We start from the raw sequence: 14,885 nt of genomic DNA on the forward strand, positions 1-14,885 counted from the left end.
TTACTTTTACAGTTACATCCCATCCAAAAACATAAACACACATTTGATGGAGAGGAGTATTTACTGTTCAACAGCAGGATGTGGGGATGAGTAAAATTAAATTACAAGTGTGTTTATGCTATTGATATTTTCTACAGTATAGACAGACACACACTCATACCTGTTCTTTCTTCATCCAGCTGGTCAGATGCAGAGCAGTGGATCAGTCACACCTTGGTTCCACACCTCCATCAAAACCCCAGCTTGCTCCTTGTAGGGTTACCACAGCTGCAGTTCGCACGTACACGAGGTTTCCCAGCAGTCCGCCTTCTGGGAAACAACAGCGTAACAACACACCAGCTCCTTGCTGACACATGGCGCCTGGCAGATGATAGCAAGGAGCAGTAAGTGGATTTGTTACAGCAACATCAGTGCATCTTCCAGACGTGCTGAATGTGTATTCATTAATACTTTCATTCTTCCGTTGTTGAATTACTCTTTTGTAAATAATGAGGCGTGTCACCCCATTAAAGCCTGCCAAAAACCAGAACACTGCAGCTTTGTTTTGTTCTCAGAACAAATGGAGCAATAAGAGTTGATAATTTTCTCATGTAGATTACCATAAACTAGTTTGCACATTTTGTCTGGGATGCTAAATCATTTTTGGATTTTTGCATAACTTTAACCCTTCATTGCAATGATGAAATATAAACTTGCTGAGACACACGGATGATACTTGTTATTAAACTTCATGCGTTACCATGTTCAGTTGACATTCATTGAGAAGCATTACTGTCTAATTGAAATGTGCTTTCCAAATACTGACTCTGGCTTGATGCTTCTCTAATTGTGTTTCCACCCCATTTTGCACACAGGTTTAAAACTCTCTCTATAGACTTCACACACTACCACAGAGAGTCTGGTTTATTTATCTGTGTGTCTACGCAACTGGAGTGGGCCGGGACACAAGGGGTCACTCTCTTCCTCTTCATCCATCCACTCCTCATCCCTTCATCCATCACAGGACTGGACCTTCAGGTGGTGCTCACGGTAACAAACCCTTTTCAATAAAGAATTATTTTGCAATAAATAGATATCAAGAACAATGCACATCAAGCCCCTAAATTCACTCACTCCACAGATTCTTCTTCTCATCTCTGCTCTCGTCATCTTCTTTGGGGAGCTGTGGTCCATGGCAACCGAACGTGCTCAGTATCTGCGTCAACTCCATCACTGGTTGCAACTCCTCCTGGCCTTCTTATCACTGACAACAGCCATCCTGCAGCTCTGCTTCCTGTCTCTTGCCTCTTCATGCGTTTCCCAGGTAAAGAGCGAAATAAGAAAAGTTGCTGTGACTACCTACCACAACACTGCATCATTTCTGTCACAGCAATACAATAACTTTAACTTTAAATAATCTGTATGTCTCGTTTAGCTGCGTTCCCACCCAGACAGCTTCATCCACTTCCACGGTGCAGCACTTCTGGCACGGAGGTCTTCTCAGTGTGCAGCTGTCTTGCTCACTCTGCTGGTTTTAAAGGTAAATGAGAGCTCTGGTCCATCATTAATACAACAACATTGGCCCGCACATTTAGACCTTTAGTGAATGTCTGCTCCTTTCCATTGCTGTGTGTTCCAGCTGCTGGGAACCTTGAGGTTTGTGCGGAGGTGGGTGGTGATAGGCAGAGTGCTGCAGAGAGCCTGGAGGGAGCTGTGGGCTCTGACTGTCCTAGTGCTGCTGCTGCTGCTGCTCTGCACTCACCTTGGAAACACAGTAAGAGAAGGCAAGTTCAGCTGACACAAATATTCAGAAAGAGGAATGGCATTTCATATGGTTGTGTGTTCGTTTTAGCTTTTTTCCAGGTCAGTGGAAGGTTTTGTGTCTGTACACCAGACCAGTGTCTCAGTGCTGTCCGTCCTGCGTGGCCGTAAGGTTCTCCAAAGACTCTGCAGGGTCCACCCAGTCCTGGGTCCTCTCTATGGGCTGCTACTCATGGGCGGAGGTGTTTGGCTCATGGCCCGACTCTGTGGAGCTGTCCTCATCCGTGCATACAGGTACACAACATGACCTTCGAAAAATCGAATGAAAAACCAACATAAAATTTCTTAGGACTGTGTTAGGCCACCACGTGCCACCAGAACAGCTTCAGTGTGCTTTTGCATTGACTCTCCAAGTCTCTGCAACTCAACTGAAGGGATGGATAGTCTAACAATCTGGTCCTAGGTTTTCCATAAGTGTTTAAATTGGTTGAGATTGGCTGACTGTTAAGGCTATAGTATGTGATTCTAATCATGAAACCATTCACCTACCGCTCGTGCCCCATTAATAAAGGCATTGTCAACCTGAAAGACATTTGCAATGAACCTTCCTTCTAGAAACAACTGAAAAAACAAACCATACCAGCAAAATTTCCAACAGCACAACTGAGTCTCTGGATCTCCTTAGTGGAGGGGGTAATGGGTTGAAGGTAAGTGTTAACTTTGCAACCTACCTGGACATCCATAGTCAAATTTCAGGGTGTAATCCAACCAATATTTATGGAAACATTTCATTTAAAATCATAAATGTCAATTTGATATTGGCACTAGAGGAGAAACCAAAACCAGATCTGGGAATTACAAAGGTCCAAAAAGTTTTAAAATGTGGCAAATATGAATTTCTATCACAACTTTACTTCAAACCTTATGTTGGAATATTTCATTGGCTGTAAAAGTTTTGACTTGTTATCAATGCTACTTGAAAGATTCATCATTTAGGCAGCAAATATTTTCACCAAAAAACAAAAACACCAATCTTAGGGTGGCACAAAGATTAAAGGACTTACCAAAGAGCCAAACACTTTATTCTCTGGGGACCAAAAAAGTTTGTAGAAAATTTAATGGCAACCCATCCAATAGTTGTTAATGGATATCAGTCTGCATTTTTGTAACCAACTAAAAGAAACATTCTGCTATCTGATTTTGGATGCAAAGTGTAAAACAAGCCAGGACTTTAACCCTCAGTCAATGCCAGCTTAAATTAGCTTCAGCTGTCTGCCCATGACCCTCGAGGATATGTGGGAATAGTTTAGGGATAGATGGCTTTATAACAGCAAATGGCATCTTGTATTGAATGTGGGATTGTTAAGTTTCCTCCAAGCATCATCAAGGAATTTTTCAATACTTGTCTTAAAGGGCAGAGCAGGCCGAGTTATTTCATCCTGCCATTGAACCTCAGGACTATGAAATGGTGGAGTTCTTTATCAAGAGACTCAAGCTGTGGATGGGACTCACCAAGGCCAAACAGGTAAACAGTGCAACTAGTTGGAAAGCTTAATGGTTAGTTCATCTTGTTCATGCCGTACCTTGTCTTTCCTCCTTCTAGTTCAGACACAGGGTGAAGTTTGAAGGCATGGACATCCCTCCTTCTAGGTCATCACAGGACTCTCATCTCTCCACCTTGTCTTCCACGCTGCCTCCCTCCCGCTCTCCTTCTCTGTTCTCCCCATTCTCATCGCCTCGTCCCCTGTCCTCAGCTCTCTCCATACGGTCTGAGGACTCATCAGTGTCCGATCCTGGGTTCGAAGTCCAGCCTTACCTGGACAACCTGTTGCCCTGCGTCAATGCTCTGCTGTCTCGCTTTGATCGGGTCAACCAGATAACTGAAGACATTCACAACCTGGAGATTAAACTAGAGGAGGTGCAGGCCAGGAGAAGAAAGGCACGGAAAAAGAACAAGGAGGAGAGTGAAGGAATATTTGGAGAGTTAAGAAAGCCAAAGGAACCAGAGGAAGGAAGGATAGTGGGAGAAGTTAGACACAGGAAGACAGGTGTTCTTTACCCCAGGCCACGAGTCTCCCTTCCATCCTCATTTTCTTTCACTCCCTCCACATTTCAACCCTCTGCTGCATCGGTCTGCATCTTTCCCCGTAAACGTAACTCCTACTCTGAGTCAGAGTCAGGATCGCTCCAGTCTCAGCCATCCAGTGAAGCATCTTTATCTGAAACTCCAAAGCTTGCACCCGGAAACTTTGGTTTGCACGCAGGTTCTCCTGGTTTTGCCAGGTTTCCCAGAAGAAGAGCATGGTATTCTGGGAGCTCTCATTCAGCTGATGCTGCACAGAGGGCCCTCCAGCTGCCAGGAGCTGCTTTGTGTAGAAATAGTGGAGAAAATTTAGCATTCGCTAACACCAGACCCAGAAGTGAAGAGGGGGTACGAAGGCAAATCAGTGATGGTGTTCCAGTGAAAAGGAAGGCTTGGCTCTCTGAAGGACCAGAGACTGAGTAAGACTATATACTGAATGCGTTCTCAAGAAAACTGACCTGATGCCTCAACCCAGTCTGTATGAATGTGGTTGGCAACAGAGGCACTGACTTGCAGCTACAAAGTGCGAAACAGCTGGACTGTGTTTGTTCCTGCTTCAACACTGCATAATGTAACACTGTTCCAATAAGTGGACAGATTGCATTGTGTTAACAGGTGCTCTTCAGGCGAAATCAAATGGACGCTTTTCTATTTTACACATGAAGATGAGTTTACAGTACTACTTCTTCTGGCATTCAAGGGTTTTTGGCAAGTCTGAAAAAAACCCCAAATATTAATGATAAAGAAAAGGAGATTAAAACACAGTTTTGCACATAAGTCATTTAATAAATCTCTTCTTGCCTTCATTGGAACACAGACTCCTTTATAATAAATATCATGGAAGCTGTGCAGAATGCAGATATCTCCTTTACCACAACATCCTAAACTTATTCATAGGAAACCCCTAAAAGTTCTTGGGGTAAACTTTTAGGGCAAAATGTTGACAGAGACAAGTCTTTACTGTCTTGTACACTTTTGCACTGTGTACCTTACAATATAATATATACTACAATTACCATACAGTTATAGTTTTTATGACAAGAGACACTGTACATGTTTTGCTCTCGAGACAAAAATAAACGGCCATTTGGTCCAGAAGTTTCTGTTTGTTTAATTTTTTGTAATATTATTCATACAAACACATAAAAAACATTCTGTAAACAACACTTTGTGTTTATATATGTAAGTTTAGTTAAGTGATAACCCAACCCTATGGATATTTTATCAACTTATTATTATTATATATATCTGTGTGAGATATTTGACTTCATCATATATAAACAAATGGTAATGATACGTTATGGAGTGCTGGTTTTGCTATGTTTTAGTGCATACTTGCAAAAAAAAAAAAAAGTATGCACAATGCAAAACAGAAAATCCCCAAACAGTGTGTCAGTAGGATTGGGGTATGTATTCCAAGGTTGAGTTTAAAATAAGATCAATGGAAGCAACAGAACCAACCAGACGCTATGCATAAAACTAAAGTATTACCCAAGACACTGAGTGTTACAGCTGTGACTTGATGATGAACATCACTTTGCATCACCTTTTGACTCCAAGAGTTACACTGATCACATAACCGGTTGTCTTGAGGTCAACCATTGCTTTTCCCGTTGCTTATCTTTCCTTATCATCTCAGTTGGAACCTGTGTGTGCATTGCCTTATCACTGTGCAATGCTAAACTGTGAGTCATCCTGTATCAAACCTGTCTGTGGCCACTCTGGTTCACCACAGGATTGTAGAGCTAGTATTTTTACTGTAGCAGCATTTTACTGTGAATGGTTTTATAATGTAATCAATCTCAAAGACATGACCTTGATCTGTTGTTTTTCACAACTGAAATGTATTATCTTCTACAGCAGAGTTGAGATGATGCATTGGGCCTTTGTTCTATGTACCACTGTGGCACTATCTGAGTGCGTCATCAAGTAAGCCAGCTAGACTACTCTAACACATCCTTATACTTACTCTGTTTTCCCACTGCCTGCCTACTTAATTCGCTCCTCAAACAACTGCAGACATCCATGATACTTAACTTGCAAGTGGCAACGCTCTTGATATGAAAGCAGCTTCTGCATATAAGAGAGTTACAAGAGGAAGGACATATTCAGTTGCTCTCTTTGGTTTTTCCAAAGAGTCCCTCTGGAGAAGGGTAAAACTGACAGGGAGTTCCTGGAGGAGCAGGGTTATAGGAGGAGTATAGGCACATGTACCAAACAACCCCATGGCTAAGTTTGATGACACTTGGTCATACCATGACCAATACTGGTGATGTGAGTAAAAGCAGCAAAAGCTTGAACATATGGATGAATAGAACTCTGATGTCCAATCTCCTCTCTATCTCCTGTTGGCTTACGATGGAATCACACAATTTCACACACTTAACAATGACACAAGTGGAGTGAGGTATTATATAGTCTGGCTTCAGGAGTGTTTGTAAGATTTTATAGGCAGATTTTTATAGGCCGACAGTATCATTTTGTGTAAAATATTTTTTTCACCTACTGTGTGTTCATCTGATTGCCTTATAAACTGTGTTGAATCCTGCAGACTATTGCTCCGCCGCCTTGCACACTACACTATAAATCTAATGTGTGTAACCGAACGATCAGTATGCCAGACAGGTGAGTCTATGAAACTAATAGCAACTGCTGAGGCCTCATGTGGCAATTATGGGAAAGTTTAACATTGTGTAAAATATCGCATTTAGAGAAGACTTTGGCCACCATAAGCTGTAGAGGACAAATCTCTGTGGGTATTAACTTAGGAAAGAATGTCATTTATTGCTTATGAGTTTTTCATTTGCAAGGGAATAAGAGTTATTTCCTCTTTCAACACCTGCAGTAACTGTAAAGCTGAGTGGGAATTTATTACCGACCGTAAGCTAAATAATCAAAGCTGACCTAAATGTGGAACTGTCCCCTGATAGCAGGTGAGAGCGACACTGCAACCACGTTCTCCTTCTCAAGAGGAACTTCACACAACACACATTGTCTGCAGTGTACATATAATCACAATAACTGCTACCATTGACCATATATTCCAATATTAATTGGAATAAAGACACAGTCAGAATATAAATGGCTCATATAAACACCTTAGTTGGAACTGCCTGACACACTAAAAAGATATTTGAAGTCAGAGTGAGAGTGGAGGTGTAAACCTTTTAAAAATCAATTCAATTACAGCAACAAGTCTCTTAGGGATTGTAAGTAAATCCTATAGAGGGAACCTTCAGAGGGGAGGCCGTAGCTGCTGAGTGATTGGTTGCTGTGGTGGAGGAGTTGGGAGGTGAGCTGGCCGGTGTGGGAATCTTTAGTCGTCTGAGGAATTGCTGTTGACCGGAGAGGGTGAAGGGTGAGTTGCAACTTGGCTCTTGGATGCGGCTGGCAAGGAGATGACTGGATGAGACTGGACCCTAAGGCACAAGGAAGTTGTAGATTAGTCTGAGAGCAAAAAAAAAAAAGGGAAAAAAAAGCACTAGGGAGCATAAACCAAGAGTAGAGTTTGGCTGAGATGGTTCTACTACAGAGGCAGGCAGGACACACAGGCAAGGAGTGATGAGTTGAATACGGTAGCTGCTGATTGGTGGATGAGCGTCAGGTATGTCAGGTGATTGCCTGTGGAGATCAGGTAGCCACGCCCATGTACACACACACAAAATAATGGAGACAGAACTTTCTTGTTCCAAGTTGCAGTTTAGGGTAGTCACTTTTTTAATGGGAGTATACCGTATAGTACAGCACATTACAGAGTTTTCATGAATTAACAAGGCGTCATCCTGCACTGATTTATTGACCCAGTAAGGGTTTATGGTCCTTGTCTGAGAGTTCAGAGTGAGTTGAAAGAATTAGTTTCTTTCCAACATTTTCTGGACCCAGCTGAACAGTGATGGAATGAGGAAGTTCAGCAGAGCTCACCATCACGTTAATCAAACACACCAGTAAGAAGCGAATCCATTTCTACACTTCCTCATACAATGGGCTTTCTGATAACAAAACCTGAATGACAACAACACTTTTTTTCCCCCCTCCCTCTCTCATACCACAGGGCTACAAGTTCAACACGTGTAACAAGTACTGCAGGCTCCTAAAAGGCAGCTCAACTGTCTGTCTCAGTTGTTTCCGCGCTTCGGCGCTGTCATATCCGAGGTAATACAGGGAGGCTGGGGGATTGCCTCGGCAGGGTAAGTGTCGTTTCTCCGACGTCTGTGCTTTTTCATAATGATCCATTTATTTTTACCTGGGGGCGATGTATTTAAAAGAGGCTGGAAGTGAAGTTTGAAACCTTTTGTGCAGAATTTAGGATGCCTGCACGGAAGGGCAAAGGAAAAGAAGCAATGAGCGACTGGATGTCACAGCTACCACCTGAACTTCACACCGTTGCGCTCTATGATCTGACCCTACCAGGTATGAAGCTGAAACAATGTAAAGTAATGTGAAGACAGTGAAAGAAGTGAACATCTGTTAATGAGCTTTAAAGCAACAAAGCAATGCTTCCTGTAACTTATCTGAGTAAGACGGCCACACAGGCAGCTCTGTGAAGTGAAGTTGTAGATTAAATGGTAATGTTGCCATGCTAAGTTGCAAATTGTAAGCATGCAGAATGTAAATAAAATGTATTTTGCGTCATTGTCATTGGGTATTAGGTTGCTCCAAATTCAATTCAGTTCTAAAGGATTACATATATAAACACAGCAATTTACAAATGTAGTAGCTGTTTAGGGCTGCATACAGCTCATCATGCAAATGGAACAGGAAAAAAAAACATCAAATTTTAACTGAATTCATTGTGCTAATTTATTAATTCTGCTGTACAATGCCCTCACATATTTTTTTAATGGGACAAAAAAATAGTATCCACAGTATCTAATCTTGTGGCTGAAATTCCTGCTCACTATTGTGTGTCCATTATTTGGGTAGCAGTGAGTGAGTGAAAAAGGGACTGATTTTGGACAAAGTTTTGGACACAGTTTTGGAGATCTGTGATTTTCCAGCCTGGTCTTATTGCCAACTCATCACATAGCCCAGTGCCGCTTTAGCAGAACAACTTGGTGGAACATTTGAATGCACTGGGTGTCCTCACGTCCTTATTTATATTTCAATGTGCAGGCTAGTTTGATAGACCTATAAAAGTTATGAAACAAAATATATTGCAAAATTAACATCATGCTGTGTTGAAGGAGGGTCTGCAAGGTGGATCAGTGGTTAGCACTGTTGCCTCGCAGCAAGACGGTCGCCGGTTCGTGTCCCGGTGAGGATCTTTCTGCGTGAAGTTTGCATGTTTTCCCCGTTATCTCCGGGTTCTCCGGCTTCCTCCCACACAGTCCAAAAACATGTTGAGGTTAATTGGTGATTCTAAATTGTCCGTAGGTGTGAATGTGAGTGTGCTTGGTTGTCTGTCTCTAAGTGTAACCCTGTGATAGACTGGCGATCTGTCCAGGGTGTCCCCTGCCTTCGCCCTACCTTCAGCTGGGATAGGCTTCAGTCCCCTGTGACCCCAGTGAGGATTAAGCGGTGTATAAATAGTGGATGGATGTATTGAAGGAGATTTCAAACTACAAATTGAGAGCATAAACTCTTTAGGAAAACATTTCCTGAAGTAACAGATCAAGTGAGAAGTGGAGTAATTACTCATAGACTTCAATACAATCTGACTTCTGCAACCACAGGAACTCGCCCCCTGCTGGCCTTACTTTTCAGACCTGTAGGCAATGACCATGTTTTATATACAGTCTGTGGTTATGGCACCAATGTGTGTGTGTGCATGTGTCATTCCTAGGAAGCCATGACTCAATGAGTTATGACTTGGATATCAACTCCTCTATAATAGAACCTGATGGACTAAGAAGGTTCAGCAAGATTTATTGTGTGCGTAAAATAGTGCGCAAATGGGCCATCACTCAGGTAAGGAGAGTTTATAACCTGTCAGTACCTCAATTTGTGCATATAAGGAATAGTGAAGGGAGGGTCTGACGGGTGTTTTATCACAGGAAGCGACCATCACAAAGCAACTGGATGCAGGAGTTCGCTACTTGGACCTGAGGATCGCACGCAAGCCAAATGATACCGATCCCACAAGGCTTTACTTTTACCACGGGCTGTACACACGAACTGATGTGGAGGTAAAAATAGACATGTCATACTTACATAGCTGAAAGGTTTGCTAAATAGATTAAAATAACTGTTGACTATGGGTGATAAAAAATCCAAATGATCCATTAAAGTTGTTTTGTTTTAAATAAGTTTTCAAAAAAAAGTAAAACCAAATTAAAAGTCGGATGAAAGAAAAGGTACAATTCATTCATATTTATATATTTGATGCCATCTGTATTAACAATGACTTCTGCACTGTGGTCAGACTGTTCTCAAAGACATAAAGGACTGGGCAGAGGGACATCCGAAAGAAATTGTCATCCTATCATTATCCAACTTTAAAGGGTTTGACAAAAAAAATGAAAAGCAACTTCACACCCATCTTCTCAACTTCATCAAGACCTTGTTTGGAGCCAAACTCGTCTATACGTGGGTAAAGTATACACTTTTTTTGCATTAAGATCAGTAAGTCAAGCAAATCAAATAATTAAAGTGCGGAATGTAAGTGCTATTGACTTTTAGATCAAATAGAACGATTATTTCACATGAAAGTGAAAACAGATTTCGACTAAGTATAATTGATTGCTATGTATTCACCCTCCTTAAGTCTGTATGTAGTTGATGCATCTTTGGCTGTGATTACAACATTTAGCCTGTGTAGAAGTAGTTGTAGCCAGCAGTGATGTTTGATACCACTGATTCACTTTCCAATCCAGATACTGAGTAAAGTGCAGGCTAGTATTGGCGATACCGACCCAATACTTTGTGCAAATACACCTATTGTGTCTGGCAAATCTATAAAAAAAAGTAGTGTATTTGAAATCATAGCTTCAGAATTATACAAGACATTAGACTAACTTATTTATTTATTTATTTATTTTACACTTTGACCTATATTGAGGTAGCGGCCTCATTTACAATATAGTCGAGCTAATACAACAACGGAAAACCCAAACAGAGGACTTATATAGTAATTGCCACAATAATTACATAAGTTTGTTATCTAAGATTTTAAAATATTCATTTAACAGTTATCGCAAATTAGACCAAATGTAAATAATAATAGACATATTTTATAGATAAAATGTTATTTTTTATCCATCTTTTCTATTGTATATTTTTCGAAATTCAAATTTGTTGCAATTGCTCTGTATAATTTGATGACATCTAGTCTTTGTAATCCACTTTAAATGATCAGCTCTTTAGGAAACCTTACCTGAATAAATCCAGGCTTTTTTTTTTTTTTTGCCTATGTGAGATTATTTCAGTGATACATACGTAATTCCAAGCTGAACTCATGCAGCTATTTGTTGAAGCATGTATTTATTCCATAACCATATTTATGAATGAACAACTCCAGCAGCCACAGTGCTGAACGCCACTTAAAGCTCCACATGTCCTCACTCTCTACGTGGATAGTGCTGCCTGCAACACCAAAAGACTTCCTTAGAGACACCCGTCCTGCCCTACCAGCAGCACCTGACACTGTTGTCCTCTTCAGTCCACCTCATCATGAATGCCTCATATTCTGTGTTGTGGTTTAACTTGAGGTGTTTCACACCATTTGTTGTGTTGCCAAAACTCCTTACCGTTTTGCCACAAACATCACAAACCACATCTTGGCTGTTTACACTCTGCCATTGTGTCAGCAGACTGACTGACTGAGCCGCTGCGCTTACACACCAACCCAGGTGGAAGAAAAAGTAGTTCCTACCAACGGCGTGTCATTTAGTCAAGGTCTCAATAGCTGAGTAACTTTCCACTGTGCTCCTGGTAATGATATACATTACCTCAAATGACTGAAGTATCAAAAGTATTGATATTCTGATTTAAGAATCGATCCACACATCACTAGTAGCCAGTCTTGCACATCTGGACACTGCAAGTTTACCCTATACTTATTTCCAAAACTGCTCAAGCTCTGTCAGGCGTACAGTGGTCATGAACAGAACTTTTCAAGTCCTGCCAGAAATTCTCGATCTAATTGAGGACTGAGGTCTGGGCGCTAACTCTGCCGCTCCAGAACATTCTCCTGTTGTCTTTGAACTATTTCAATGTAGTTTCAGCTGTATGCTTTGGGTCATTGTCTTGCTGGGAAACAAATCTTCCCTCAAGTCACAGTTCTTATATTGACTGCATCAGGTTGTCTTCCAATATTTCTCTATACTGTGCTGCATTTATTTTACCCTCTACTTTAACAAGCCTTTAAAGGCCTTCTGTCAAGAAGCAAAAAAAAAACAAAAGCAAAACGTCGACAGGGGTATGAAAACTTTATATAGATCGTGTATATATTGTGAACATATAAAAAACATATTTCAATGTCTCACAAACAGGAAAAGCCCACCCTGAAGGGTTGCTGGGACCAAGGCAGAAACGTCATAGTTTCATACGACTATCGAGCACATAAGCACAATGATATATGGAAAAAAATAAATTATTACTATGGCAACAGTATGGACCCTGCAATAATTGAAGCAAAACTCTGTCAAGTTCTGGAAAAGGAAAGGCCTGTGCAACGTGAGTTTTCTCTGTTTCTCACCTCCTACTTGGTTTGAGTATGTTGTAAATACTAAGTCGTTTTTCATCTGACAAATGATTCTGTCACTGTAATGTCTGCTGTCAGTCAGTTACATCTTTTCAGTCATAAAATACAAGTCACACATTGTAAAGTTAGTACACTGAAAAAAACTGAAGATTGTAATTTAACCATCATGATCTGCAGATTTCTTCGTATGTGGCTTGAACCTGACGCTGCCACATGACGCCAGGATCCTCAAGTACGTCCTTCGCATGTGCGACAACCTCGTCAACGTCATACAGAGGAGTCTGCCGAAGCTGCTGCGATGGGTGAAACAGCAGTCCTGCAAAACACCGATGAACATTGTTGCCTCAGACTTGGTGACTCGTAACAACTTTGTCTCGACGATTGTTGAGCTCAATTCGAAAAAGGCGAAAGCATGATGAAAACACTGCAGCACAAAGTGCTGTGTGCCAACGCTGATGTAACAGATTTACTGTTATATATGTGACGGAGAGTGTTTTAGGAGTCTGGTTTGACTCAGGTCCAATCTGAATCCGCACTCTAACAGTCTGTCAAGTGCATAAAATGCTATTATGAGGTCTTTCTATGAGTCCATCTATCTGTGGACTTTTCTGAAGGACTTGCACACATAGACAGGCATGGATGGTGTACGGAAGTATGGCAAGCTGTTTTCACATCTAATAGCTAGACTGGAACATATCTGTAATTCACTTCTTCCTGGTCTAAAAGAACATTTCAGATATCCACAATGTCACACAGAAGTAAATATCATCATTGTGTATTGGGTTTCTCATGACAGATACCCACAATTCAGCTTCAGATTGCAGATATCTGCGGCTGGATTATGACTAGTTGTGATCTCAGTTTCAGATATCTGTTTATCTGATTCTGAATATGTATAATTTTGATTCAAAATGTCTTTAATTCCTCGCAAGTCAAGATATCTGTAGTGTCCTTTTTCAGATATCTGAACTTAAATTTGAAATAGTTAGAATGATGCTGCAGATATCTTGAACTGGAATTCTTCCTTGTCAAAATGTAACTACAGAAATCTTGAATTCAAATTTTGACTCGGCGAAAGAATGCTGCCAGTATGTGTAGTTATGTCTAATGCAACGGCAACAGGGAGGTGGAGCTTTTTAAACTTACTACGCAACCCAGTCCCACGGCAATTCGTGAAATAACGAATTGCCGTGAGATTGGGTTGTACTACGGTACTTCAACCACAAGCACATTTGACATAAGCTCTTTCTATTTCATGTCATTTTCTAATGAAATGAAATGAAAAATACTTTATTTATCCCAGAAGGGAAATTCAATAATGATCTTAACCCTCCCAGCAGCTGCCTTTACTTCTGCTAACACTTTTCAAACACTTTGCTAGATCAATATCCAACAGGAAGTCTTGTCTAAGTGGCATAATTTACAACAATTGACGTCTGAGACGTCTACAACTATTTTGATTAGTCCAGCTACTATGTGTTAAAATCACTTGCCATAATCAATGATCCCTGTTCTATTTTTAATAACATTTCTAGCCTTCACCAGCTCACACACTCAAGCTCTGAAGCTGTGCCGTCAGCTAAATCTGTAAGAGTTGTGCTTGTGAACATTTACTGTCTGTGAATGTCATCTCTATTATAGATTCTATCATATGAGTCCATTCAATAAAGTGATGCATACATGCAGTTGAACCTTTGGAAATTCCTCTCATGCACCAACACCTCAGTTCATTTGAAGTTATTACAAACATTTCTTCTTTTTAATCATCTTTTCATTTCTTTTAGTTGTTTTCTCACAGAACTTTACCAAAACAGAAGTGACCAATACGACATTAAACATAAAACAGTTATGTATGTGTATATTTATATATGATATGTTGACAGGTATTTGGATTTTGGCCCACTGCTCATCAGCAAAGTGCTTTAATTTGTCCGGGACAGTTTTGTTTGTTTTATTTTTTAATTATTCTTTTCAATCACAATTCAAAAGCAATGTCTTTTTTCGCTAAATTATAATTATAGCAACTTTAAAAATATATATATATTATTACTTTTTTCAGTTTCTAGTTTATTGAGTGACTATTGTGAATTTTTCCTTTTCTTTATTGGAAGGGTTTGAATATATCTGAGGACGACTGTGTAAATTAAAGGAACCCACCTGTGTAGGTGAGCTCCTGTCCTGTTAGCGCGCCACCGTGTGTCCATAGGCGGTATTACAAAAACGTGTTCGCCTGAAAGTTTCTGTGCCAACAAAGTAGCTAACGTTAGCTTGCTAAAGTAACTCAATCACTGGATTAGGATGTTAAGACTGGCATGGCGTCGGTCGACGTCCAGAAATAGCTGCGCGGAGCCTGCACGCCTTTTGACTGCAGCTTTCCTGGGAGCGAGCAGTCCACAGCAGAGCTCTGAGGGCAACATTAGG

The 14,885-nt window shown here is 40.7% G+C and overlaps 2 protein-coding genes across 2 annotated transcripts in view; both read left to right on the top strand.

The window, feature by feature from the left end:
• pkd1b (polycystic kidney disease 1b) overlaps positions 1–4,635 on the top strand; it is a 31,662-nt gene extending 27,027 nt beyond the window's left edge. Inside the window, exons 34-40 of the mRNA XM_008291079.1 lie at positions 180–383; positions 855–1,029; positions 1,121–1,319; positions 1,598–1,753; positions 1,848–2,034; positions 3,154–3,265; positions 3,344–4,635. Of these exons, the coding sequence (XP_008289301.1) occupies positions 180–383; positions 855–1,029; positions 1,121–1,319; positions 1,598–1,753; positions 1,848–2,034; positions 3,154–3,265; positions 3,344–4,246 (1,936 nt within the window). The 3' untranslated portion in view covers positions 4,247–4,635. The remainder of the gene's footprint in view (positions 1–179; positions 384–854; positions 1,030–1,120; positions 1,320–1,597; positions 1,754–1,847; positions 2,035–3,153; positions 3,266–3,343) is intronic.
• Positions 4,636–7,940: 3,305 nt separating this feature from the next.
• On the top strand, positions 7,941–14,149 carry LOC103364074 (PI-PLC X domain-containing protein 1-like). Its single transcript, XM_008291080.1, has 7 exons — positions 7,941–8,010; positions 8,123–8,233; positions 9,606–9,730; positions 9,817–9,948; positions 10,185–10,352; positions 12,253–12,436; positions 12,642–14,149. Exons 2-7 carry the CDS (start codon positions 8,131–8,133, stop codon positions 12,878–12,880), a joined length of 951 nt encoding a protein of 316 aa, XP_008289302.1. The 5' UTR covers positions 7,941–8,010; positions 8,123–8,130; the 3' UTR covers positions 12,881–14,149.
• Positions 14,150–14,885: the final 736 nt, after the last annotated feature.

The sequence above is a fragment of the Stegastes partitus genome, unplaced genomic scaffold (assembly GCF_000690725.1).
Source record: "Stegastes partitus isolate 25-593 unplaced genomic scaffold, Stegastes_partitus-1.0.2 Scaffold714, whole genome shotgun sequence".
Lineage (NCBI taxonomy): Eukaryota > Metazoa > Chordata > Actinopteri > Pomacentridae > Stegastes > Stegastes partitus.